The 25968-nt window shown below is 49.4% G+C and overlaps 1 protein-coding gene across 1 annotated transcript in view; it reads left to right on the top strand.

The window, feature by feature from the left end:
- LOC142365643 (netrin receptor DCC) overlaps positions 1-25968 on the top strand; it is a 678995-nt gene that overhangs the window by 448537 nt on the left and 204490 nt on the right. Inside the window, exons 8-9 of the mRNA XM_075446652.1 lie at positions 11377-11533; positions 23807-23961. Coding sequence (XP_075302767.1) covers positions 11377-11533; positions 23807-23961 — 312 coding nt within the window. The remainder of the gene's footprint in view (positions 1-11376; positions 11534-23806; positions 23962-25968) is intronic.

The following is a 25968-nucleotide window of genomic DNA, read 5'->3' as shown; positions in this document are numbered from 1 at the left end:
ATGTATGCTGGAGGAGGAGGGTGGCCTCCTTCCCCTCTACTCTGCCTCCTTCCCCTCTACTCTGCCCTAGTGAGGCCCCATCTGCAGTGCTGTGTCCAGTTCTGGACTCCCCACTTCAAGAAAGAGGAACAGGCCTCTGGGCAGCCTGTTCCAGTGCTCCGTCACCCTCAGAGGGAAGAAGTTCTTCCTCATCTTCAGACGGAACTTGCTGTGCCTCAGTTTGTGCCCATTGCCCCTTGTCCTGTCACTGGGCACCACTGAAAAGAGCTTGGCCCCATCCTCCTGACACCCACCCTTCAGATATTTGTAGGCATTTCTAAGGTCCCCTCGCAGCCTTCTCTTCTTCAGGCTGAACAAGCCCAGCTCCCTCAACCTCTCCTCGTAGGGGAGATGCTCCAGTCCCCTCCCCATCCTTGTAGCCCTCTGCTGGACTCTCTCCAGTAGCTCTTCATCTTTCTTGAACTGGGGAGCCCAGAACTGGACACAGTACTCCAGATGAGGCCTCACCAGGGCAGTGTAGAGGGGAAGAGCTGCCAAGGCGTGTGTGAGTTGAAGCTTCCCGTGAGCTGACCTCGTCAAGACGCGGAGGCTCGTCTGTGTCCATCAGCGAAACCTTGCGGGAGTGGAGTAGCAGCGAGGAGCGTGCGTTGGGTGTAATTCAGTGATTATACTTTCTTATACATTTAAATAACGGTTGACCGAAGATCTTTGGAGGTCTCATGGATGCTAAAAGTTGGTCTACGAGCTGCTGTGAATAGAACTTGAGGGAAAAAGAGAGATTGAGGGGTGGGTCTTGATTGGCATCTCGGAGTGGGAGCGAAGGGTTCAAGTACGTAGTCTGCCTCGGTGAGGAGTCCACCCGCTGTCAGAAACCTCACGTGGGCTCCCCAGGGTAGGGGGCTCCAAGCTTACACCGTTTCGGGGTGCTCCAAGGAGCAGGGACAAGGGAGTGTGGTTCTGATGCAAATATAATGCAAATATTGAGAAGATGATATTTCAAAATCAAACATCAGAAGCTTTTCTTGAGAACCAGCTGAGAGATTCCGGAATGTTTCCATGAAAGAAATGGTTATTTCTCAAAATGAGAACATCTCGGTCATACTTTCAAATTTTTCACTCTTTTTTTCTTTTCCTTGGCAAAAAATATTAGTCAACTACGTTCATGAATAGTTTTGAAACCCTTCAGGGCTCAGTTTTAAAGCAAGATCAGCTTTTGCTAGAAAATAAATAACCCCCCCACGGCACGCTGTTGCGGGAGAGCCGGTGGTCGCAGGGAGGAGGATGAGGAGAAGCAGCTGATGGCGAGCAGCGGGGAAGCGTGGACCCTGCAGCCACTCTCCCTGTCGTTACTGGAAACGGCTGCTGAATTTCACTGGTGGAAATAGGAACGTGCTCACGCGTTTTGAACACCAGCGATGGTGCCAGCATTTGTTTGCTGTTTAACGCTGGCGGTGTTTGACCATGAGACCCCTCGCAAGTCCCTCGACTGCCTGAAAAAGCCTTTAAAAAGCTGATTTCTGCTTTTTTTTCCTTTTTCCGTGGGTGGCAGCTATTGTTCGGTGGGTCGGAGCTGGCTGCCTGGATTCACTGCCCGGCCTTTCCTCGGGGAGCGTTTGCGGGTGATTGAATTTCTCACAAGCAACAGCCCCTTGCCCCCCCCTATTTTTCTCGGTGACTAATGGATGATGACGGATGTCACCGGCGCGGTGACGCCAGCCCTGCCTTCGCAGCTCCGAGGGGGAGAGCAACAGCGCTTCTCTGAACACGAGAGCTGGTCAGTGCTGGGTTTGCCCATTATTTTTGATTTTTTTTTAGAGTAGCATCAGTAAATTAATAATTTTGCCCATTATTTTTGATTTTTTTTAGAGTAGCATCAGTTAATTAATAAGTTTGCCCATTATTTTTGATTTTTTTTAGAGTAGCGTCAGTAAATTAATAAGTTTGCCCATTATTTTTGATTTTTTTTAGAGTAGCATCAGTTAATTAATAAGATCTTTTCACTGCACGAACGTAAGCAGCCATTAGGGCCACGTTTGCTATTGATTTTTCTTTTCCTTGCAAATGCGGATAGCAGTTTTCTCAGCTGTAAAAGGAAAGAAAAGGAATATAATACACAGACAGATGTGCACACAGATGTGCGCTAGAAGCAAGAAGTGGGTGCCTGTCGCAGCCCACCTGAGTCCCCCCGTGGAGAGCTGCTGGCCAGGCGGTGTCCAGAGCAAGCTGAGATGTGAAAACAGAAAGATCTCGGATTTACTGCAGCTAAAGAAATGATATGAAAGTGGTTTTTATCATTTATAGGTGATTTCTTAAAATGGAATAGAGGTTAGTGACGGGAGCGCGGCCGTAGTGTCTGTCTGTGGAGGCTGCAGCTGCCAGCCTGGGGCACACCAGCTCCCCCCAAAAAAGAGAAACCAGTAAAACCTTTCCTGTTCTGGTGGAGCTGCGGTCACACCTGGGACCGTGCTGGGATGGTGATGCCAGGCAGCTCTTCGCACCCAGCACCCTTAGACCTTGGTCAGCAGGGCTTCGTCTTCGCTGCCTTGACTCCGCCTGTTTTTTTTGTGTAAAGTAGCTCTTAGGTGACAGTAGTTAATGATGTGAGAAAAATAAAATCTCTTCCTTCGAACTCTGCCCAAGCAGCTTTCCTGCGATGATGCAAACACTGTCATCACTGTTGGCCTGGACAGGCTGGAGAGTTGGACAGAGAGGAACCTGATGAGGTTCAACAAGGGCAAGGGCAGGGTCCTGCACCTGGGGAGGAACAACCCCAGGCACCAGTACAGGCTGGGGCGGACCTGCTGGAGAGCAGCTCTGCGGAGAGGGACCTGGGAGTGCTGGGGGATGAAAGGGTGACCATGAGCCAGCAGTGTGCCCTGGGTGCCAAGAAGGCCAGTGGGATCCTGGGGTGCATTAGGAGGAGTGTGGCCAGCAGGTCAAGGGAGGTTCTCCTTCCCCTCTGCTCTGCCCTGGTGAGGCCCCATCTGCAGTGCTGTGTCCAGTGCTGGGCTCCCCACTTCAAGAAAGATGAGGAGCTACTGGAGAGAGGCCAGCGCAGGGCTACGAGGATGAGGAGGGGACTTGAGCATCTCTCCTACGAGGAGAGGCTGAGGGAGCTGGGCTTGTTCAGCCTGGAGAAGAGAAGGCTGAGAGGGGACCTTAGAAATGTTTATAAATATCCGCAGGGTGGGTGTCAGGAGGATGGGGCCAGACTCTTTCCAGTGGTGCCCAGCGACAGGACAAGGGGCAATGGGCACAAACTGAAGCAGAGGAAGTTCTGTCTGAACGGGAGGAAGAACTTCTTCCCTCTGAGGGTGACGGAGCCCTGGCCCAGGCTGCCCAGGGAGGCTGTGGAATCTCCTTCTCTGGAGATATTCCAGCCCCACCTGAACAAGGTCCTCTACAGCCTGCTCTGGGTGACCCTGCTTGGGCAGGGGGTTGGACTGGGTGACCCACAGAGGTCCCTTCCAACCCCGACCATTCTGTGATTCTGTCCCCATAGATGCGCTCCTCCTTTTGACCCCGGCGCGAAGCTCTTTGCCTTGCCTGCTACAGGTTCAAATCATTATTTGTAACTCCCCACAGGGGCCACGGTTGTACAAAGTCTTGTTTTGCGCGTTTAACAGCAGGGCCGTGTCTGGCTCGCATCATCCTTAAAATAGTATAACCCTTGGGCACAACTGCCCCAGATGAATTGGAATTATGGGGTGGTGTAGGTCTATATCGCACTGCTGATATTCAAAGTAAGCACAGATAGCACATCTTTTGACTCCTACAGGGGATCCAGATAAATGATATTTTAACCTGTGGTATTCTATTGATAGTTATTGTAGCCTTCTTCAGCCTGACCATGCCTTTTGCCTCTCTGGCCACCTGACGTGTGCTCTTCCCAGGACTTTCCTCCTTGCCTCTCTTCTTGCTTCCCACCCCAGCACACCCCAACTTTCAGATCTTGCAGTGTGATCCCATTTTCCAGCCGTTTATCCTTCTCTTGTCTTCCACATGCTTTGCCACCCCTTCAGGGTCTCTTCCCCAATGGAAGAGGAGACAGAAAGGAAAGCTGTTGGCTCTTCTCTGGGGGAATTAAAGGGGCGATGTGGTTGTCTTCTCCATCTATCTTCCCTCCAGTGGCTGTCCATGCCCCAAGACTGGGCTGGAGGTTGAAAGAGTAGATGTTTGATGGACGTTTGTCTTGTTTTTCCTCTGGCTCCTGAGAGACAATCAGATATTGTGGTGAAGAGCAGAGAATAAAGTCCTAGAACGGCACGGCTGGTTTGCAGGTGTGGGCTAGAGAGCGGTTCAACGTCCTGAGTTTCCTGGGGCTGAGGAAGGGGCTGGGTTTGGTGGCACGGCCCTCTGGGCATTTTTCCTTCCCTAACTGCGGTGTCGGCCTCAGAATCTCACGGTCCATCCAGGGGACAGACCCTGCGTGCTCTTCTGCGAGCGTGAGCAGCTTCTCCCTGTCAAGAGGAGCGTGTAGGAGGAGATGCTCTGGCTTGCTTTCCATGGAGCTGTCTCCATTTACTAGTTTGAGGTCGCGCCATTTAGCCGATAACTCACCTCCCTCCTCCCTCCATCACAGCTCGGCGATTAAGCCGTTATCCTTCGGGGCATCTCTTGCCTGTGTTTGAGAAAATGAGGCTGGAGAGAAGAGAAGCGCCTGTTTGTATTTAGTTTCCGATGTGGTTCTTGTTGCGTAGGGTGGAAGTAGTAAAATCTCCCCAGTCTCCGAGTTTTTGCGTTTCCGATACGGACGTGCTGTTTCCAAAGCTCTGTTGGCCTGATCCTGCGAGGTGCTGAGTCAGGAGTGAATTGCTCATACGGTACCATCAGGCGTTGTTGACACACATGAACTTCAGTGATTTATAGCAAGGTTCGGAATGTCGCAGAAGAGGCATAATAAAAATTAATACCGCATGACTCGTTTCTAAGAACATCATTATGGCACCGAGTAGTAATGAATGACTGTGCGAGGAGCCAGAAGGGGGGAGGGATGTATGGCAGCGAGGACAGATCTTTGATTTGGTGAATGAGTACCGCCGCATATGGGCTGAAAAATCTCAAAACGTATGCTGGGGTACCCCGACACCCCGGCACGTGCTCCGTGTCGGTGGTAAGACCCAACACATGTGAACACAGAATCATGGAATGTTCGGGGTTGGAAGGGCCCTCTGTGGGTCACCCAGTCCAACCCCCTGCCCAAGCAGGGTCACCCAGAGCAGGCTGCACAGGACCTTGTCCAGGCGGGGCTGGAATATCTCCAGAGAAGGAGACTCCACAGCCTCCCTGGGCAGCCTGGGCCAGGGCTCCGTCACCCTCAGAGGGAAGAAGTTCTTCCTCGTGTTCAGCTGGAGCTTCCTCTGCTTCAGTTTGTGCCCACTGCCCCTTGTCCCGTCACTGGGCACCAGTAAGAAGAGTCTGTCCCCATCCTCCTGACACCCACCCTGCAGATATTTGTAGGCATTTCTAAGGTCCCCTCTCAGCCTTCTCTTCTCCAGGCTGAACAAGCCCAGCTCCCTCAGCCTCTCCTCCTAGGAGAGATGCTCCAGTCCCCTCACCATCCTCGTAGCCCTCCGCTGGACTCTCTCCAGTAGCTCCTCATCTTCTTGAACTGGGGAGCCCGGAACTGGACACAGGACTCCAGATGAGGCCTCACCAGGGCAGTGTAGAGGGGAAGGAGAACCTTGCTTGACCTGCTGCCCACACTCCTCCTAATGCACCCCAGGATCCCATTGGCCTTCTTGGCAGCCAGGGCACACTGCTGGCTCATGGTCACCCTGTTGTCCCCCAGCACACCCAGGTCCCTCTCCACAGAGCTGCTCTCCAGCAGGTCAGCCCCAGCCTGTACTGGTGCCTGGGGTTGTTCCTCCCCAGCTGCAGGACCCTGCCCTTGCCCTTGTTGAACCTCATCAGGTTCCTCTCTGCCCAAAAAATTCTGTAAAACGAAATGGAAAGGATTCTTTCCAAAGTGTCTATGTTGTGAAAAAAAATGACGAATTGCAACAAAAATGGATATCTGTTGGGGATCTTTTGCTTTAAGGATGCTTTACGGGAAGAGCGCCTGGCTTGTTCGGGTGCTGGGTGTTGCCTACGCAGCATCTCTCGAGTGAGACGTTCCTGCAGCGAGCTTTTTTTTTTTCTCACTCACGACTTTCACAGTTTGCTCAGTGGAAGGTGCGAGATGGGTCAAAAAGGTTCTGAATTTCAGAAAAAGAAAAGGTTTAAAAAAGACTAAGTTCTCTGAGGGCAGGAGGGTGGCAGGAGACTGGGTTGACCAGGCTACGGCTGTACCAGGCAGCACCAAGCAAAAAGCACGTATTTGCTATTATTTCTGGAATTAAAATTCCCAGTAAATTGCTTTCCCTTTTGAAACCGAGGATTTGGAGATGAGAACAGATTCAGATTCTTATGTCAGACTTGAAATTCGTGCTGTACCGATTTAAATAACCGACGTAAAATGCTAAACCTAAGGAAAATTTTGAGGAGGGGAGGAGAGACGTGAATTAATCGAAAAGATTTATATTTTAACTTGAATATAGCATCTTGTTTTTTTCTGAAATGAAATGCTTGACTTAAACCCTAAATGTCCCTGTTACGTTCAAATACATTCAGTGAAATTCTCAAAAGTTGTTTAAAATGGAAATAGATAAAAATTTGTATTAAAAAACAATTCAAATCAAGGAATTGAAATAGTCGTTAGAAGGCATAAAAATATTTTCGAGGTAGTGTCTTGGCTGGAAATTTTCATCTGATGTCTTGAGATGTTTTGGCGTCGGGGTGTGGGGGATATTCAGGGGAAGTGTGATTTGCAGCGGGAGGTTGAAGATTGGAAGCGCGATGGTTTTTTCGTTTTTGCTGAAAAAGTATCAAGTTTCAAATCCCTCAGCAAGCTCTAATTAACGGTATTTAGAAGTGTAGCTAGCCTATGGTAAAGGTCCTTATTTTAACAGACTCGCAAGTGTAAAACAGTGGCAATTCCATGAATAGTCTTTGCTTGGGTGAGGTTATAATTAAAAAAAAGCTGAGTGGATAATACCATGTACATTAACCGCTTTGTGAGATACAGACAGTTCCTATAGGTAGCCCAGTCTCTTTCTGTATTAATTTATCCCCCTGAAAATGGAGTGTCCTTTTTAATTTAGGCATGTGGCAACGTGGTATGCGTAGAACAGGCTTCAATCCAACCCCTAACATTTAAAAAAAAAAAAAAAAAAAAAAGAAAAATAAATGTTCAATTAAATTAAGCACCATTAACTAATATCATGCAAATTCTAATTGCTTTAAAAGCAGAGAAGTCAAATTTATCTTTATCAGTTCAGAACTCGGTCCTCCATGAAGATTACCGGGACGGCTTTTAGATCGATATCGCTGGCAGCTAAGAGCAGCATTTTCTGTATGCACAAGAACTTCTGAACTTATTTTTCATCTTCAACTTGCAGCTTCTTCCCTTAAACTTTCCTTAAACTTCTTTCCCTTTTCTGTCAACTTGGTGAATATGTAAAAAAAGGGAAAAAAAAAAGGCAAGTGAATGGCGGAGGTCCAAAACTGTGCTGAGGTCTGGGTGTGTTTGTACCTATATATATATATATATATATATATGAATAATATCCCTGAGAGCACTTGAGTGAGAACGTGAGATGTTTTATAACTTGGATTTGGGGAATTTGCACCCGTGTCTCTTAGCGGGAGGGGCTCATGAATAAACCCATGCCATCTATTGCCACCTCTGCTTAGCAACAATAATGTTATATCTTCTGGACACCAGATCGCTTGTGGGATGTAATTACGAGGGCTTTTTTCCATTTGTCCATCATCTCTTCTTGGATGTCCAACAGAAGCTTTTGCTGGGCTGTAAAAACACTATTTAGAGGGGAGATGGCTGCTGCTTGGATCTCCTCCTTCCCTGCCTGCAGGAAAGTACCTATACGTTTAAAAAAGAAAAAAAAAGCCAAAAAAAAACTTAAAAACAACCAAAACCCAAACAAAACTATGAACAATGGTAAAAAAAAAAAAGCCATCTCTTTGAATTGAGTCTCATATTCCTATTATTTTTAATTTCAAACAGCCTATGGCTGCTGTGTATGGGAAGCAGTGGTGAAGTGGGATGTCCCGCACGATGTTTTACCCTTAGTTGTTTTCAAACCCCAGAAATAGTTGGCCTTGCGCGTGTTTTACAACTGCTCTACATTTTATAAATAAAAGCTGTTAACAAGCGGGTCCTGAGCACCTACATCAAGCATAGTTCTAAATTTTTGAAGGACGTTGGCTTTAGGAGCGCGAGGACGGGTCCTACTGGCAAAATATTAAGATGATCACAGAACTCGTAGCTGATTCTGGATTATAAATAATGGGGGATTTGGTTCTGACTTTGAGGTGCTCCATTTGGCTTCCTAAATGGAATCATGAGGGTCAGCTCCTATCAGCCCTTCTCGGTTGCTGGTGTAGTCATTTGCACACGTGGAAGATGAATCCAGCGGTCCGGTTTTCCGCTCGCCTCGTAGAGCGGCAGATGATTATTCACGCTGCCGGGAGAGCGGAGAAAGATGCGCTTGGCGAGGAGTTAATATGAACCACATCAGGCTGAAATCAGAGCCTGTCAGACTCTGATGAAGATGGTTTAACCGGTGCTGGATTGATCTTCTGTAGTCATATGAAAGATTGAAGGATTGCCGACGTTGCTTGCTGAGATAATTTCGGGTTATATGTCTCTCTATATTGTAGTATTGTACCCTATATGTTTGTTACTCGCTGCTAGCAGCAATAAAAGTGAAATTGCTTCTGGCAGTGATAGCTCTACAGAGTTTAGTGGAAACCACAGTAAAACGCATGCTTAGTGGACTGGGGCTGCAGTCCCAATCTTGCCGCTTTTCACCTCAGTTTTTGCTGTTGTTGTCACCAGTTGACGCCTAGTAGGTCAGCCACAGGCAGGAGGTCACGAAGGGTGTGGGTTCACCTCCAGATTTTAGATACTTAGCATGTCTGAAGGTGGATACCCCTGTTTGGTGGTTTGAGGAGCTTTTTTGGGCTCTGTTATCTGTGCTAGGTAGATGTCCTCATTGTCTAGGGGGCAGCTTAGACACCAGTATATATGTAGTCACCTAAATGTACATATCTGGACTTGGGGCTGGTCATAGCTACTGGGGAGAGTCCAGCAGAGGGCTACGAGGATGAGGAGGGGACTGGAGCATCTCCCCTACGAGGAGAGGCTGAGGGAGCTGGGCTTGTTCAGCCTGGAGAAGAGAAGGTTGAAGGGGGACCTTAGAAATGCCTCTAAATATCTGCAGGGTGGGTGTCAGGAGGATGGGGCCAGACTCTTTCCAGGGTGCCCAGCGACAGGACAAGGGGCAATGGGCGCAAACCGAAGCAGAGGAAGTTCCGTCTGCAGATGAGGAACAACTTCTTCCCTCCGAGGGTGACAGAGCCCTGGCCCAGGCTGCCCAGGGAGGCTGTGGAGTCTCCTTCTCTGGAGATATTCCAGCCCCGCCTGGACGCGGTGCTGTGCAGCCTGCTGTGGGTGACCCTGCTTGGGCAGGGGGTTGGACTGGGTGACCCACAGAGGTCCCTTCCAACCCCGACCATTCTGTGATTCTGTGACAGCACAAGTTTCTGAAAACTGAAAGGGTTTTGATGGAGGAGAGGTACCAGACAGCCGTGCCTGACCAGGAGGATGGATATTTGGTGGAGGAACCATGGGCCGGGGTGTTTTGTGGGGAAATGAGAATTTCTACAGGCCCTCAGATGCCAAGAGAGTTAATACCGGGGCTTTTTCTGAATTGCTGTATTTGATTTAAGCACCAGAACTCTGAAAAAGCCTCAAAGGTTTGTCTGTGTGGGTTTGTTTTTTTTTCCCAATCATGCCCTTGGTACTTCTCTAGAGATGTTCACCTACTGCAGCCCTCGTTAGAAGAAGACAATGCGCTTACTCTTATAATACATGAGTCAACATATAGAATAGACCAGAAGCCCATATCTGCTGGCTTTGACCATGAAGCAAAATAGTCGCGTCGTCGTAATATAAATGTACACAGGATTATTCTTTAGCCTCGTGTTTGCACATTATTTAGATCAGTGGCCCGTGACTAAGGACGCTAAACGCCAGCTCAGTGCAAATAACGGATCGGCAACTTTGCAGCCAAAAAGAGCTATGACTGTGGCTTAATATTTTCTTTCAACACATCATTACTCTGGAAATGCCACTGGGAAATTCCTTAATTCCCTCTGGTTTTGGATGGATCACAATAAGTAAGAGGTAATAATGTTTGTTATTAATAATAACAGCGGTATCAGTGGCTTTTAATAATAAATTAGGGATAACAGAAGAAAATGCTAAGCTAGGGAACGTCATGCTTTTTGCATAGAGCTGTTCTTCATAAGCTCTTTCGATAATACAACGCTGTTAATGATCTCAATTAATAAATTAGTAAATTACTAAATAAGTAAATTAATGCTACTGTTAGAGTTCACAGTATATGCATAGGGACTGACCAAAAAAGATTTGCAATAATGAAAAAAATGAATTGCTTTTTGGTTTGGTACCAGTGGTGAAGACCTGCTTTTCGGGGCCGGTGTGGCCCGTGAAATCGGTCCTTACGCGTCGTGTTTGCCCTCGGAGAAGGTTCGGTAACTGTGGGTGCCCCGTAAGGTGCACGCGCCGAGTCAGGGGGGCAGCTGATCACTTAAAGCGAATATTTTTATTTATTTACTTATTTATGTTGGCAGCTTTCACGTGGATTGGGGACAACCAAATCCTCAAACTCTATAAATAGGAACCGTTCTCAAATTAACTTTACTGCTTGAATCTGCAGTTTGGGCGTTTCTGGGTTTTGCACGTAGACGAAACACTTTTCCGTGGGGAATGGTGTTGAGGTTTGCTATCTTTTTTTCTTTTCATTTTATTCCGCTTTGATGCAATTAGCTAAGAAGCCAGGCGCTGAAGCACGCTGCTTAGTTTCCGTGCTTCCCAAAAGTTTGCGGGCGTCAGGCTTTGCGTGGTCAGTTATTGCTGGTTAATGAGGTGAATGACTTCTGCTGCTTGGGGGGCAGGAGGCCAACCCAGTGAAACAGGAGCGAGCAAAGGGACGTCTCCTTCTGACCCCTCGTGCAAGAAATAGTTTCCAGTTATCCGGAGGAAGTAGCCTACTCGAGGTTTGCGTGTTGCTGTTCACTTTAGAGGATGGTGTATTTTAAGGTGTGATTTTTACTATTAGGTTTTTTTTCTCTCTCTTCCATCCCCTGTCGCTTTACTCACGCTTATTCCATGCCACCTTGGCCCTTTGTTCCGTAACACCTCAGCCGTGGCCACCACGGCACCTCCCGCCCGCCCCGACACCCCCGTGTCACCGGCCTCTCTGACTGACTCCTCTCCTTCCCCTCCAGCTGTCCCAAGTTCCAGTGTCCTCCCCTCTGCCCCCCGAGATGTGGTCCCTGTTTTGGTCTCCAGCCGGTTTGTCCGTCTCAGCTGGCGCCCACCCGCCGAAGTCAGAGGCAGCGTCCAGACGTACACGGTCTTCTTCTCCAGGGATGGCGTCAACAGGTAGGCGTCAACGGATCGTGGGTCTCCTCTGGATGGGGGGATAGTCCTAAGAGGGCCTCAGGTCTTCACAAGTACCTTGCAAATGGTTCTCAAACTGGTGTTCTTCTCCGCGTGGTAAGTGTGAAGCTAGGAAGAAGTTCCTGTGTTTTTGTAGGCATCATACCAATGTTTATGTGACGGTGCTCGTTGTCTTGGTATGAAGGACCATTTGCGTTGAGTGATGCCTGTGGATCTTACCTCCTCCAGCTACTACTTGGCCGCCCAACACGAAGTATTGTTAGCTCTGTATTTTAGCTTTCATCTTGCTCTGTAGACAGAGGCTCAAGTGTTCTTTTCATCCCTGGCAGAGGCGGGTTTGGTTGAGCGCTAATCAACCAGAGAAGAGAACTGCTTTTAGAGCAGTGCAAATGGCCTGAGGCCTTCAAAACAGCTGGGGAGTGAGTTGTGGAGACTTTACGTGGTTGCAAATACAGTGGACCAGCCTGGGCCGTTGTGGCCGTGTGGATTAGAGCTGCGCAGGGGAGAGCTCTTTTGTGATGATGGAACTATAGATGGTTTGGTGTTTGCATGATTTCTTAGCATATACACTCGTTTCGCACTCGAAAAAGGTGCTGTACATTTGCACTTGGGTTTTATTTTCCTAACTTTGTACATGGTTTCAACAAGGGCAAGGGCAGGGTCCTGCACCTGGGGAGGAACAGCCCCAGGCATCAGTACAGGCTGGGGCGGACCTGCTGGAGAGCAGCTCTGTGGAGAGGGACCTGGGTGTGCTGTGGGACGACAGGGTGACCATGAGCCAGCAGCGTGCCCTGGCTGCCAAGAAAGCTAATGGGATCCTGGGGTGCATTAGGAGGAGTGTGGGCAGCAGGTCGAAGGAGGTTCTCCTTCCCCTCTGCTCTGCCCTGGTGAGGCCCCATCTGGAGTGCTGTGTCCAGTGCTGGGCTCCCCAGTTCAAGAAAGATGAGGAGCTGCTGGAGAGAGTCCAGTGGAGGGCTACGAGGATGGTGAGGGGACTGGAGCATCTCTCCTATGAGGAAAGGCTGAGGGAGCTGGGCTTGTTCAGCCTGGAGAAGAGAAGGCTGAGAGGGGACCTTAGAAATGCCTCTAAAGATCTGCAGGGTGGGTGTCAGGAGGATGGGGCCAGACTCTTTTCTGTGGTGCTCAGCAACAGGACAAGGGGCAATGGGCACAAACTGAAGCAGAGGAAGCTCCAGCTGAAGATGAGGAAGAACTCCTTCCCTCTGAGGGTGACAGAGCCCTGGCCCAGGTTGCCCAGGGAGGCTGTGGAGTCTCCTTCTCTGGAGATATTCAAGCCCCGCCTGGACGCGGTGCTGTGCAGCCTGCTGTGGGTGACCCTGCTTGGGCAGGGGGTTGGACTGGGTGACCCACAGAGGTCCCTGCCAACCCCGACCATGGTGGGATTCTGTGATTCACACCTGAGAAAAAACTTGTGTTTTTCTCCTCGTGTACAGCATTATGAAGAGCTCACTTGAAGTATCCTGTCCTGTGTTTCTCTGCACTTACGATCCACTTCAGCTGCTGGCTGGTAGCTCGCACTTGTGCGTGTCCTGATGGCAGCTCAGCTTCTGAGGGGGCTTGAGTAGGAATCTAGGTTTAATTGAAAAATGAGCGGACGTGTGTTGGATTCACGAGAGCTGAAGAAGTGGGACCCCTCAGTTAGGTTGGGCTTCTCCTTCACCCAGAAGGGCTCAGTCTTGCAGGCAAAATTTCCTGCCCCTGCCTGGGGCAAGCTTCTCATCTTATCTGCAACAAGGTCCAGCTTTCTTTTGTAGCCATATTGCCATTTCTTCACCGAATTGGACCGGGCTGCCCAGGGGAGTGGAGGAGTCCCCATCTCTGGAGGGATTGAAAAGGCGTGGAGATGTGGCGCCTGGGGACATGGTTTAGTGGTGGACTTGGCAGTGTGAGATTAACGGTTGGAGTCAATTATCTTAAAGGTCTTTTCCAACCGTAATGATTCTGTCATTCTATATATAAGGCTTTTTCGTTGTTTCAATGCTTGTAGAGACCTGCTGCAAGGGGCAGACGCTCCGAAACAGCGATGTGTGTCCATCTGGTCCCGCCTGAAAGGCCACAACACCCAAAGCACTTGGGATGGCAGCGTGAAAGGCTCTGTAAAAGACAGCTCTTAAATTCAAGTTGGCATTTCTGAGGCCACTGCCGGAGGCAAGCGTCTTCTGCAGCCCGGTGTCACTTGTGGGATAAACGGCGTGTAGGCAGCGGGGTGAGTTGGTGGCGAACACATGGTAGGAGCCAGGCTTGTTGGGTTCGGTTCACAGCTGGGACACGAGCATCTCACCTTCTGCAAATCCCCCCGAGCCTGACTGCGAGCAGAGAGGGAGCGACAGGAGCTGAGCGAGACAGATGGGGCAGAGGTTCGGAGTTCAGATCTCCATCCTGCGTCAGATCAAGTCTCCGGTCGCGGCCAAGTGTGCGTGAAATGAGAGTGACACCTCGGTGGAGCGTCAGGAAGGGGATGGGTTGAAGGTTGTAAGGAACGTGGAGAAGATATTAGTTGGCCCTAGAAGATGAACTAATGCAAAGAGAGCGATGGCTGAGTTCAGTGGGAAGTGAGGATGCTCGGTGGCTCCCCGGTCACTCCTGGTTTGGGTACCAAATCGGGGCTCACATGGCTGGGTTGGGTGTTTTTGCACACGTGGGTCCTAACGTTTGCCTGCAGCCATCACAGAATCATAGAATGGTCAGGATTGGAAGGGACCTTGAAGATCATCTGGTTCCAAACCCCTGCCGTCCGCAGGGACATCTTCCACCAGCCCAGGGTGCTCAGAGCTCCATCCAACCTGGCCTTGAAACCTGCCAGGGAGTGGACAGCCACAGCTTCTCTGGGCAACCTGGGCAAGGGCCTCACCACCCATCGCCAGCAGTAAGAACGGAACCGGGTCCTGGGCTGTGCATGGGGGATTCTCATCTCCTCACGTTTATGAAGTGCTTTGAGACGTGTTGATGGGCGTGAAGTGCCCGTGACGTGGCAGTGTCAGAGGGCACTGCTGTAATCACGTCTCATTTATTTTAATTGTCTTAAAAACATCAGAGCTCTCAAACACAGCTGGATCAGGCAGATTCTAGCTCAGCCTTGGAGTTTAGCAGTGAGGAGAAAGTACTGATGTTCTCATACGAGGCCTTTAAATAGTGGCAATAATTCTGAAGTTAAAAAAAAAAGATGTAAAAAGAGCTCACCCTGGATTCTGTGATGCTTCAAATTAAGTTTTGTTCCATAATTTCCATGGTGCTGCTCAAAGTCCTAGAAGGGTGCCTTAGTCCTATTCCCAACTAGATGCACACTTTCTTAGAGTCTCTTGGAGAAGACCGTGGGCTCTGTGCTAAAATAACTAAACAAATAAATAGATTAAATGGAAAAAAACAAATTTCACTATGCTCCCTCCAGCAAGAGGCTCAAAATACCACCTACAGTTCACAGAATCACAGAATGGTAGGGGTTGGAAGGGACCTCTGTGGGTCACCCAGTCCAACCCCCTGCCCAAGCAGGGTCACCCACAGCAGGCTGCACAGCACCGCGTCCAGGTGGGGCTTGAATATCTCCAGAGAAGGAGACTCCACAGCCTCCCTGGGCAGTCTGGGCCAGGGCTCCGTCACCCTCACAGGGAAGAAGTTCTTCCTCATCTTCAGCTGGAGCTTCCTCTGCTTCACTTTGTGCCCATTGCCCCTTGTCCTGTCGCTGGGCACCACTGAAAAGAGTTTGGACCCATCCTCCTGACACCCACCCTGCAGATATTTAGAGGCATTTCTAAGGTCCCCTCTCAGCCTTCTCTTCTCCAGGCTGAACAAGCCCAGCTCCCTCAGCCTCTCCTCGTAGGAGAGATGCTCCAGCCCCCTCCTCATCCTCGTAGCCCTCCGCTGGACTCTCTCCAGTAGCTCCTCATCTTCCTTGAAGTGGGGAGCCCAGAAGTAGACACAGAACTGCAGATGGGGCCTCACAGGGCAGTGTAGAGGGGAAGGAAAACCTCCCTCGACCTGCTGGCCACACTCTTCCTAATGCACCCCAGGATCCCATTGGCCTTCTTGGCAGCCAGGGCACGCTGCTGGCTCATGGTCACCCTGTCGTCCACCAGCACACCCAGGTCCCTCTCCACAGAGCTGCTCTCCAGCAGGTCCACCCCAGCCTGTACTAGTGCCTGGGGTTGTTCCTCCCCAGGTGCAGGACCCTGCCCTTGCCCTTGTTGAACCTCATCAGGTTCCTCTCTGCCCAACTCTCCAGCCTGTCCAGGTCACGCTGAGCTTTTGAATACGCACCTGTAGTCCTGCAACCTTTCAGACAAGCTGTGAGATAAAATTAATGTGGTTTTCCAAAAAGGGGAAAGCTTCCGTGGAATTTTTGAGTTGTTTATTGTTTACACATCATTTTTGCAACAGAGCTATTTTTCTGCTTACAAAAAGAAATCCTGGGTTTGACATTAACCTCGGGGATGCAAAGGAGTTGTCAGAGAAATTACTGTGAAATCTGGAGTAAGGGTTCGAGAACGGGGAGGACTTGCCGGTGACAGCTGGCAGCACCACCAAGTCCAACACAACGCGGCCATTTCGGGGACCATCTGGAAAAACAGTCTCCTGTGTTTTGAACTCTCTCTCGTAAGGGCTTTTTTTTCAGCTCAACCCTTTCAAAGAAACCCCTTTTGGAAGTGATGGCACTTCCTGCCGCGGCGTAATCACCAGAGCCCCGCTGATGGGATGCTCTTTAATCTTCGTGCTCAGCCAGGCATCGTGCGTGGGATCAAACGGTTTGGCTTGCCCATAAGGAGGGTTGGAAAGAGCACTTGAAGGTAAAAGGCAAGTTTCTCAGAAAAGGATAAAACAAACCTTAAATCCATTAGGAAATAAATAAACAGCCAACCGATACACCGGCAGTCAGGGAAGTTTCTGGCTGAGATAAAAATTGGGGTTGAAAAGTGAGATAATCTGTAATATTTGCTGGTAATAGCAGACTGCTGATGAAAAAATGAGCAGAAATAGAAAATTTCATGTATAGGATCTGTTAGTAGATACCTATCTCTTAGTATAAATTCAATTGTGCTTATTTTCTGTTAAAATACAGTGGAATATAGCAGTAGAATACAGTGCGTGCATTTCAGTGGATAGCATTCTTCAAGGTATAGACATGTACACACACACCATAAAAATCCACCCTGCCTCACAGGAGAGGTCTTCCAGAAGAGCCAGGAGCTTGTTTAGGTTTCATTTGATGTTGTAAGCTCAGTGGAAAAAAATCCCTATTTTATACGCAAGGGATAAGGTCATCCAAAAGATTAAAAGTGCAGAATTCACCAGTGTAACAGGTAAATCTCTGCCTTTTTGTTTGATTTCCCATTTTACTGCTGGGACGCTGCCTGGATGGCGGGCTCTTGGGAACGGGGCTGTCCTTGGGTGCTGCTGCATCTCCGGCATCTCACGCATCCACGTGCTGTTGAAACTTCAACTTTAATTAAATATTAATTTTTTAGCTAGAGGTGGTCTTCAGGTGGGAAGCGTTGGATCCGTCTCCATCTGACCTTAGAGCAGCCTTCCAGTGCCTGGAGGGGCTACAGGAAGGATGGAGAGGGGCTTTTCACAAGGGGGTGTAGTGACAGGACAAGGGGGAATGGCTCTAAACTGCAAGAGGGCAGATTGAGATATTAGGAAGAAATTCTTCCCCATGAGGGTGGTGAAACCCTGGCCCAGGTTGCCCAGAGAAGCTGTGGCTGCCCCCTCCCTGGCAGGGTTCAAGGCCAGGTTGGATGGAGCTCTGAGCAACCTGGTCTGGTGGAAGATGTCCCTGCTGATGGCAGGGGGGTTGGAACCAGATGATCTTCAAGGTCCCTTCCAACCCAAACCATTCTATGATTCTACGATCTTTAAACCCTTTCTGAACCACCAGCGTTTGCGTCTGTTGCCCACGTTTAATTGCAAACTGATTTAGAGGACCAATTTTTGTTGTTGTTCTGAGCGTTTGCAGAATGGGCCGGATTTGATCTTTCACTCCACGGGCGAGTTCCGATTTTGAATGGATTTTGACGTTCGGGTTTGCTATCGGCCTCGCCGTTTGTTCCTCCTCCTCACCCGTCTCCGCTGGTTTGCCTCTCCGTCAGCGAGCGTTGATTCACACAGGCATTTGGTATTTCTGCGGTAGCGTCTTAGTCACCACAAAAAAGAGACGTGGTTTCTTTGTGCTGATTCGCTCTCGATCTATCTCTAAACCAAATAATAACCCCTCAAATGTAATCTCAAGGCACCCTTCATTACCTGTGCGTAGTTTAAAGGAGTTCTGCTGACTCGGTGAGAATTTACATTGCTATATTTCAAATTTAATTTTTAATTTACGATAAAAAATTGACTGTATTTATAGAAAATAAGAAATATTTATATGGTAATATAAATTAATATAAATTTTAGATGAGAGACAAACCCCCAAGATACAGTTCAGCTTTTGTTTGCAACCTTTGAAATGACAAGTTAGCTTAAATAATGGGTCCTGATTTGTAGCTATCCTTTTTCAACTGACCGTTAGGAAGCATATTTCCCAATAAATGAAATTAAATTCTCTGATCTTGAAAAAAAAAAAAAATAAAATGACCCTGAAAATCAGCAATATGACAGCTGACTGTAAAACCCTTTGACGCTTCTGCAAGTTTGGGACCAGTTTTATTTTTAGTTGAATATTGACTAGGACTGGTTTGCAATAACTAATTAATAAGCACGTTGATAGTCACAAGGAGCGAACGGATCTCCCGGTTCAGCTTCCTACGTGTTGCGGAGTGGAGAAATGAATCCAGGGACCACTTAACTGAATACAAAACCCTACGTTTGATTAAAGCCCATCTTCAGAATTGAGCTGAAGTTCTGAAAGATCATTCCCAGATGATCTATTCACGTTAGTTTTGAGGTCTGCTTGTTATAATCAAGGACTTTATGTTATTTTGTGGGAGAATGATAATGGGAGATAAAAAAGGAACTCAAGGTAGTAAAAGTCCGTCCGCTTTAAAATTAATAGTATTCATTTCACAGCGAGGAGCATTACCATGACTTGTCTTGCTCGAAGTAACTAATTAGGTGTGTGAAACATTATAAAAGCATTTGTTACACACGTAAGAGATATATGGGAACTGTAATTATCTCTTTTTTTTTTTTTACATGCTGATACCATAATGTTACATGATCTTCAGTCACTGGAAATTACGTGTCGAAGCCTCCATTTTACAAGAAAGTGGATGACTTTCGGCAAGGTCTTTTTATTTTTAGATTCTAATTTATGGCCCAGACGGGTTTGAAAAAGCAAACCCTGAATGTAAAGGTGCCTGATTCAGCGATGTTTGGGGCTTTTTAGATCATTCCTGCATTGCCTTAGCATCTGTGGCTCATTAACCCTTCACTGGTAGGCAGGGGCACAGGATGGACTTTTGGACGCGGGTGATGCCCATCTCGCCTGACTTCAGCGTGAGCACGTGTTGGTGGGGCAGGGCGCTGGAGAACGACAGCCACATCTTTTACAGCATCCATCTGACATGGCTGAGGCGTCGGTTTTGCAAAGACAAGCGTAGGGTTGTTGCATTCTTAAGGAGCTTCTTCTCTTTGGTGTCTGGAGGGTTGAAGGCATCATAGAAGACATCACTGCCCATTGTGACGTTGGCAGGTGGCCCGTTTAAACAAAAGGGATAAGTTTCTCTCATGGCTCATAATTACATTGCTAGGGGATATCACAGAAACCAAAAATGGTGGAGTTGGAGGAGACTGGACAGTTTGAGGGAGACAGACCCATTTGGGTGTCTGTGGTCATCTGGGTGCCGAAATTCCAGACACCTGTGAGCAGGAGCTCTATGCCAGCAGAAGAACCAGATGTTTTTGACCTATGCCTGAAGAAGAACCAGATGTTTATGACCTGTGCCAGGAGAAGACCCAGATGTTTCTGACCTATGTCTGGAGAAGAACCAGATGTTTCTGACCTATGTCAGGAGAAGACCCAGATGTTTCTGACCTATGCCAGGAGAAGACCCAGATGTTTCTGACCTATGCCAGGAGAAGAACCAGATGTTTCTAACCTATGCCAGGGGAAGAAGCAGATGTTTCTGACCTATGCCAGGAGAAGAACCAGATCTTCCTATCGTGGTTCACTTATTCCTCTGAACATCTTACCTGGCTGCTGCCAGGTGGTGAGACCTGGCTGGGCTGGTGGCTCTTGTCCCATCTCGGCCTGCCCAAAGGGAAACCTCAGCCCTTTCTTTAGCTGTGTTCCTCTTGATCTCAAGGCCTGGGGTGTTTGCTTGATTATTTTTCAGTCTTTGCTGAGGAAAGTCTGGAATTTATTTTTCTTTTACACAGTCCCTTTCTTCATTTATTTTAAGTTACAAGATCTTGGACTGCCCTGTGGGCTTCAGGTGTTGGATTTGAAAGACACGCTAGATCGATTGCTAGAAAAGCCAAGCTATAGGAAGTAAAACATATAAAGGTTTAATTTGCTCAGTGCTGTTCCGAGGTGTGTGGAGGGAACTTGGTGGCTGGCCAAGAAGGGAGAAACTTCCCTCTATTAACCATGACCCAGCAGTGTGCCCTGGCTGCAAAGAAAGCCAATGGGATCCTGGGGTGCATCAAGAAGAGTGTGGCCAGCAGGCCAAGGGAGGTTCTCCTTCCCCTCTACTCTGCTCTGGTGAGGCCTCATCTAGAGTCCTGTGTCCAGTTCTGGGCTCCCCACTTCAAGAAAGATGAAGAGCTACTGGAGAGAGTCCAGCGGAGGGCTACGAGGATGGTGAGGGGACTGGAGCTGAAGATGAGGAAGAACTTCTTCCCTCTGAGGGTGACGGAGCCCTGGCCCAGGCTGCCCAGGGAGGCTGTGGAGTCTCCTTCTCTGGAGATATTCAAGCCCTGCCTGGACGCGGTGCTGTGCAGCCTACTGTGGGTGACCCTGCTTGGGCAGGGGGCTGGACTAGATGACCCACAGAGGTCCCTTCCAACCCCGACCATTCTGTGATTCTGTGACAGCCCAGAGCTGCTCCTGTTCTACGCTGCTCCCAAATTGGAAACCGTCAAATTGCCAGAGCACAGGGCTGGACTTGGATTAATCAGCGTTGGAAATTATGTGTGAATACTGCAAGATGGAGTGTGCTGCAGATGCCCCCAGCCACCACCAACTTGGGTGCTGTCTCCAGCGGGAGCAGCAGACTTTCACCTGGACTGGACTTGCATTTAGGCATGGACTGGCTCATCACCACCACCATGCTGGGTTCATCAGCGCGAGAGTCCTGATGCGCTTGGGTGGTTGTACAGCTCCTGGTCTGCACGGAGGAGTGTCCTGGGAGATGGGCTTTGGTACCACCACCACCATCTGATGGAAGGTGAGCCCTGAAGCTGCTGAGGTTGCATTTGAAGATGATCATGCTGGACTCTAATCAAAGTACTGCTTAGATGTTTCTAAATGGCGGAGGTTGGGATGCGACGGAGCAAAGATGAGCAGCTGCCCTGGGTCTCCTCCCGCCTCTGTGACGGGGCTGGATTTTATTTCCATTGCCCTGCAACCTCTGTGTTGGATATAAAACAGACTGGGTCAGAATTTCGCTCCTCATCGTAGCACTTCACACCTAGATCTCAAACTACTTGAGATGAGAGCGTTGTGCTGGTTCAGCCCCTGTAGTCCAAAATGCGAATTTGGTTCAGCTCAGGAAGCCACCCCATGGCAACGTCAGTGCTGAGGGCACCAGATTTCTGTATGTGTGTTTGGTTTTTTTAATTTCTTCTTAATAATAGAGAAAGACTTGCTGAAAGAATGCTACAAGCCATACCACCTTTCCAGACTTCTATATATGGATCACCATGGGTGCTGCAGTGGCAGAGAAATATTAAAACAGAGATTTGCCTGGAGTTTTCTTCTATTGCTTCACCTGCTTTTTCTTCTCGTGCTCCTTTACCGCTATTTGGGGCTTGAAAGGTGGTCTTGTTGCTTCTTGGCTGTTAAAAAAAAAAAGATATATATAATGAGATACCTGTGATCCTGCAGGTGGGAAGTCAAGGGGCATATTTTGTTTCCTCTTACTGCTGTGGGTTCCTGCATCTGAAAGGGTTGATGAGAACATCGTAGCTGCTCAGTTCAGGTGGTGTTGGCTGTTGTTCCAACCCCCCCCGGTGTTGTACCGCTGGTTTTGGAGTTGGTCGGCTCCATACAAACCCATTCGAGCTGCTTGCAAGGCAACCGGGTTCCTACTTCTCCTAGGACAAGGGGCAACGGGCACAAACTGAAGCAGAGGAAGCTCCAGGTGAAGATGAGGAAGAACTTCTTCCCTCTGAGGGTGACGGAGCCCTGGCCCAGGCTGCCCAGGGAGGCTGTGGAGTCTCCTTCTCTGGAGATATTCCAGCCCCGCCTGGACAAGGTCCTGTGCAGCTGCTCTGGGTGACCCTGCTTGGGCAGGGGGTTGGGCTGGGTGACCCACAGAGGTCCCTTCCAACCCCGACCATGCTGGGATTCTGTGAGCAGCGCCACAAAAAGGTTGACAATTAGCGATTTAGTCTTAAATGCTTTTTTATTTTCTTCCTGCAGCGTGAAATCTACCTTTCTGTTGTCGTTAGCGTTGCAGAGGGCTCCTAGCAAAGCAGACCGCCGTAATAAATCAGTTACAAAAGCAATTTTACCTGCTCCTGTTTGCAGATTGTCCACGAAACGACCGTGATTTCATCCAATTGAAACCCTGCTGTACTGTTTTGGGGTTGTGTTTTTCCCGGATAATCCCACGTTAATGACTCTAGGTCTGTATCTTCCTCACCAGTCGGTTTGGTCTCACCGAGCAGCACGAAGCCCCAGCTGGGCAGAGCTTTGACCCGCGACGGAGAAACCAGTGCCAGGGTGCAGATGCCCCATTAGCTCTGGGTGCTTACGGTGCTGGGAAATATTATATGACTCTTACTGTGGTGGGAGGGTGACGTCCCGCGTGTCTGCTTGGCCAGGGGCTGCCACCTCCCAGAGTCTGGGCTGAACCTTCACTCTGGAGACCATCACCAACCAGTTACCCCAGTGCTCATCACTGGGAGCAGCTGGTGGAGGAGTATTGATCGCATTTTTCGCTGGGACTCTGTGATAGCAAACTCCTGGCCAGGTTGGGCAGAACGAGAACCCTGGCTGATGCAGGCAATAGCGAGCGGTGGTGTTACTTCAAACAAGTTCGGTGCTGGATGCCAGGCAGGCTCACCATCACTGCTTGGGAGGAGAAGGACCTGCTCCCCCACGCACCGGTTTCCCAGCAGCCGACAGCCCAGTTTGCAGACGTGGGGTGGTGTCTCTCCATCCATCTGTGCTGGTGTCTCTCCATCCTTCTGCTCTGGGAGAAGGCTGCCCTGGACCACCTGGGTTCCTGGGGCGCAGGGCAAGCTCCACAAATGGGTTTTGAGGTTAGATGGCGAGTGGTGGCCCCATCTTTGACAAAAATTCTGCGTGGTCCCTTTGCCTGTGGAACGGAGCCGGGGTGGTGTGGCCGGCACAGCTCTCGTGGGAGCGCGGACAGGGATGGAGCAATCCAAACCCTGTTTTCTATAGCTGGATGCTTATGGTCCAAGATGCATCTCGCTTGCTATGTCGGAGATGTCTTCTTTTATTGAATAGCCATTTGCTTTTGTAAATTTAACTTTTTAAATTTATGTGAGGAAAGGCAAAGAACTAGTATACCATATACAGAATCACAGAATCACAGAATGGTCGGGGTTGGAAGGGACCTCTGGGGGTCACCCAGCCCAACCCCCTGCCCAAGCAGGGTCACCCAGAGCAGGCTGCACAGCACCGCGGCCAGGCGGGGCTGGAATATCTCCAGAGAAGGAGACTCCACAGCCTCCCTGGGCAGCCTGGGCCAGGGCTCCGTCACCCTCAGAGGGAAGAAGTTCTTCCTCGGGTTCAGCTGGAGCTTCCTCTGCTTCAGTTTGTGCCCGTTGCCCCTTGTCCTGTCACTGGGCACCATTGGAAAGAGTCTGGCCCCATCCTCCTGACCCCCACCCTGCAGATATTTGTAAGTATATATTAGGTCCCCAGTGCCTTACTTACTTACTTACAGTGCACTACCTTACGCAGTGTTTAAATGCAAGTCTCTTTTGTAGCACTTGCAGCATTCCCAGTTGCTTGAATTGGGCTTTTTAAAGTAAAAGTCAAAAATAAGCTGCGAACTGAAGTCTGCTAAGCAATCATACCTTGCAGGCTACCAACTGCATAAATAAGTAATGCTTTAAGACATAAATGCATTTTAAAATGGAGGTTTTTTTGTTTTTTTTTTTCAGGGAACGGGCAGTCAACACATCTCAGCCTGGGACACTTCAACTGACGGTGGGCAACCTGAGGCCGGAGGAGACCTACACCTTCCGAGTGGTGGCATACAACGAGCGGGGACCTGGGGAGAGCTCGCAGCCCGTCAAGGTCGCCACGCAGCCGGAGCGTGAGTGTGCAAGGGCCGGGGGCTTGGCCGGGCGGCAGCAGCCGTAGCGACCATCTGCAGCCCTGTCCTTCTCAGCGCGGCGGTTGGAGGGTTCTGTAGAGCTCCTCTTAGAAATCATGGTCCTTGAGCATGGTGAATGAAACCTTTCCTCGGTTTGTAATGTTTCTTGCAGAGCATCTGGGTGCCCAGCAGCAGCGTGTTCCTAGTTTGGGTCGTGGCTTTGCTGGTCACTTCTATTATGGGGCAGCAGGAGGGATATCAGAACCTGTGCTGTGGTGCGTAAGGAGTTGGTTTTCACTAGGAAACGTTACGAATTTAACAGAAGAGACAAAAACTTTCCCTTGGAGTAAACGTTTTGGCTTATTTGTGTTTAAAAGCAAATATTTTCTATTAGTTAATGTTTAGCCGTAAGTGTGTTTTATAAATCTTGGGAGCAGGTGGAACCTTTCAGTGGCCACTTTCCTCTTTAGTTAATATGAACAGTAAGTGTGTGTTATAAATCTTTGGAAGCAGGTGGAACCTTTCAGCAGACACTTTCCTCTTTCTGTACGTCTCATTTGACTGGAAGTTATCTGCACACATCTGGTCTCCAGCAAGAAGAGAGCTTTCTCCTGGCTCTTTGCCCTGTCGCAGCTTTTCTTGCTTGGAGGGTCCAAGAAGGGCTGTTGCAGAGACGGGATTCAAACATTATTTGTGTCTTTCCACGGCAAAATTAGTTGTTTGGAAGAATTAATTATAAAAATGGGGTTGGTATCTGGTTTTTAGCACGGAGGTGGCTGCTGTGTGTCGTGTGGATGGGCGCTGGTCTGCTTTGGTGAACCGAAGGTCCTGTGCAGCCTGCTCTGGGTGACCCTGCTTGGGCAGGGGGTTGGACTGGGTGACCCACAGAGGTCCCTGCCAACCCAGACCATTCTGTGAAGGAGTGAAGGGCAGGATGCTGAGGTGCTTTTATGCTCCATCCGTAAGCCAGAACACGCTCTCCCTCTGCAAGAAGGTGGGAAGTCCGATGCTGAACAGAAGCACCGAGACCGTTCCACAGTGTCACGCGTTGCCGTGTACCAAAATTGAACTGAAAGGCGGTATTTGTCTGCAAACCCCTCGTTGTGTGAAGAGAACGGCCGCGCTTGTAAACCCTGAAATGTGATTTTTGATTCACGGCCGCAGGTGACTTGTGGCTGGGAGCGGGCAGAGGAATCACAGCATCACAGGATGGTCCGGGTTGGCAGGGACCTCTGTGGGTCACCCAGTCCAACCCCCTGCCCAAGCAGGGTCACCCAGAGCAGGCTGCACAGCACCGCGTCCAGGCGGGTCTTCAGTATCTCCAGAGAAGGAGACTCCACAGCCTCCCTGGGCAGCCTGGGCCAGGGCTCCGTCACCCTCAGAGGGAAAAAGTTCTTCCTCATCTTCAGCTGGAGCTTCCTCTGCTTCAGTTTGTGCCCGTTGCCCCTTGTCCTGTCGCTGGGCACCACTGGAAAGAGTCTGGCCCCATCCTCCTGACCCCCACCCTGCAGATATTTGTAGGCATTTCTAAGGTCCCCTCTCAGCCTTCTCTTCTCCAGGCTGAACAAGCCCAGCTCCCTCAGCCTCTCCTCGTAGGAGAGATGCTCCAGTCCCCTCCTCATCCTCGTAGTATGACTCTCTGCAAGGAGAAGAGGGGCTTGGAAGCAAATCCAGCGAGAAGGCGAGCCTCCTGAGGTGGCTTTAGGTGGCTTTGGAACTGTTGGGTTCCTTTCGCAGCTAAACTGAGCCCCGGGAAAGGTGTCTGTGAGGGCCGGGGAGACCGTGAGCCGCGTCCCCTGCTCAGGCAAGGGATGGTGTGAGCCTGGGGGACAGGGACCTTGCAGCTTCCATTATTCGTCAGGTTAGTGTCTATAGCCTTGTTTATCAAAAAACATAAATTTTCCTCTCTGTCCTCGCTTCCCAACTCCCCAGGAGTAGTGATGCTAGTGAAATACCCCCCGAGATACGGCGCTTTCTGTTCTTCTGGATGGCCTGGCATTTCAGATA

The sequence above is a fragment of the Opisthocomus hoazin genome, chromosome W, assembly GCF_030867145.1.
Source record: "Opisthocomus hoazin isolate bOpiHoa1 chromosome W, bOpiHoa1.hap1, whole genome shotgun sequence".
Classification (NCBI taxonomy): Eukaryota; Metazoa; Chordata; class Aves; order Opisthocomiformes; family Opisthocomidae; genus Opisthocomus; species Opisthocomus hoazin.
This window is presented reverse-complemented; position numbering and strand designations above follow the sequence as displayed.